The sequence below is a fragment of the Halyomorpha halys genome, unplaced genomic scaffold, assembly GCF_000696795.3.
Source record: "Halyomorpha halys isolate HHAL.00 unplaced genomic scaffold, Hhal_1.1 Scaffold202.1, whole genome shotgun sequence".
NCBI classification, from domain to species: Eukaryota; Metazoa; Arthropoda; class Insecta; order Hemiptera; family Pentatomidae; genus Halyomorpha; species Halyomorpha halys.
In genome coordinates this window covers 462298-464461 of record NW_027116652.1, presented here as the reverse complement: position 1 = coordinate 464461, position 2164 = coordinate 462298, and the positions used below count along the sequence as shown (strand labels likewise).

Genomic DNA, 2164 nt, shown 5'->3' with positions numbered 1-2164 from the left:
AAACAACCTTGGAAATATGAATAAAAATGAATTTAGTAGATAGTACTTGAAATTAATACAAGATAAAATATAGTATTGTAGAGGCAAAAATCATACAAATTCTTACATTTTCTTCCGTAACTTTCATTATGTTTATGTTTTTATTTACATGTGCACTGCCTGAATTTCAACAATGTTTTTGTATTAGTTGTTTTGTATATATTACCTCTTATTATTATACCTAATATTATATTTTATCTAATATTAGTATCAGGCCGAAACCTCTGACCGCACTCCTGACCATATTCTCCTCATATCAATTTACTGTCGACTGTTAACGCTTCTTTGCATATAACTTCCCGTCATAAGTATTGCACACTTTGAATGTTTGAACACTTTGAAAGTTGAACACTTTGAAATGTTTGAATTCTAAAAACGTCTGTTTTTTCATAATAAAGAAAGGTTCTAAAGTCTTAATGATAATAAACATTTTTAAACTGGACATAAACAAGTATTATGAAAATTAATTACAATATTTCTACCATTAAACAAAAAAAAATTAGAAATACTACTTTTTAAAATTTTCCTTTTTTAGAATTTTAACTTTTAAATTTTTAATATACATTTAATAAGGCGTATATCCCCCTCTGGCTTCAATTACTGCTTCCACTCGTCTTGGCATACTTGTAAAAATATTTAGAAGAAAATCTTGGGGTATATTGTTCCATTCCTCCAATATAGCTTTAATATTTCAAGGGTAGTAGGAAGTGAATCTCGTGACCGTACCTTTCTTTAATAATTCTAAACGTTCGGTTAAGGACTTCTTGCTGTCCTTGTTCATAAACAAAGTATGAATTAAGGTCAAACCAAGAAAATCTCGAGAATTATGGGTGTTGCAATACTGTTTACGGGGAGTGTATTTTTATTTTTTTTTTAAATTTATAAGCAAAGTTATCATTCAGAGACTAAGGATAGTTGGTGGTGCAGTAACGTCTCCTAACCAATATCCTTTCATGCTCCTTATGGTCCGGATGGAAAGACTGCAATTTCTCGGAGGCGCCACTATCCTGACCGAGAGGCACGCTGTCACGGCAGCACACTGCACAAAATCGCTTGCACGAAATGCGGAAATGGGTGTTGTCCCTGGAGTTCACGACAAGTCACAATGTTAGTAATAAATAGTTTATTCTTCTTCTTCTTAAATTTTATAGGAAATTACTATCAATCAATCTTGAAAAAATCAATAGCAATAGGGCCTCCTGATAAGTAGTATCTTCATTCAAAATAATATATCAGTAATTTCATTTGACGTTTCGGAGATCGAACCTAAGCTCAGAACTAAAATTAACAATTTCGAACAAACGAATTGTTCAGTAATAACAGAGAAACAATAATTTAATAGATTTTTAAAAACGATATATAACAATAAATTAGTCAGTTAAAGATTAGTATTCTTTCTTGTTATGTAAATATGCTTTTCTTCCTCAATTTCCATGGTTTTTATTTAGTCAAATTATTAACACCTTATTGATGGATGACTTTACAGTGGTGTTGTAGTGGAAAGTAAATTTCCATTAAGTTTATGAAAAATACTCTTAAAGATTCTCTCTTTTAGGAAAATTAATTAAAAAGTTATAATTTTCCTAAAATGGCACTGTTAAGTAAGTCATTGATACTTAAAATACTTAATAAGATTAAACTTCTTATCCAGGCTATTTGTGTTTTATATGTTTAATTTGATATGATTTTAAAATGTTAAATGTTAAAACTATAGGATTCTGAGGAGCCTAATTTAAACTGCTTTGTTATAGTTAAATGCAAAGGAGCTTCCAGCGGATTTTGTGGGAAACTTGTTTTGTAACCTTGTAATTTTTACGAGATAATAAATTCTCCAAGAGCTTCCATCACATTATCTCACTTGTTCCTTGTTTCCCCTCATAGTATTTTTTTTTCCATTACTATATTAGAGTTTAAAATCGTCCTAAATAAAAACAACATAAGCTACAAGAAACTAACCTTTCAAAACGACAAAATGGTCTGCAGCTCAGCTAGTCTGTTGCGTGATTCCATTGTCCATTCATCTCACCTATTAACAAACTATCAACCATGTTAAATGTTGTATCGTTTTAACATACTAAAAAAGGGAATATTTCTCCATTGAACACACTTTAACATGTTAAATTAA

The 2164-nt window shown here is 30.0% G+C and overlaps 1 protein-coding gene across 1 annotated transcript in view; it reads left to right on the top strand.

The window, feature by feature from the left end:
* The window catches only part of LOC106679427 (clotting factor G beta subunit), a 30669-nt gene that overhangs the window by 1490 nt on the left and 27015 nt on the right, over window positions 1–2164 (top strand). Inside the window, exon 2 of the mRNA XM_067053386.1 lies at window positions 942–1146. Within this exon, the coding sequence (XP_066909487.1) occupies window positions 942–1146 (205 nt within the window). The remainder of the gene's footprint in view (window positions 1–941; window positions 1147–2164) is intronic.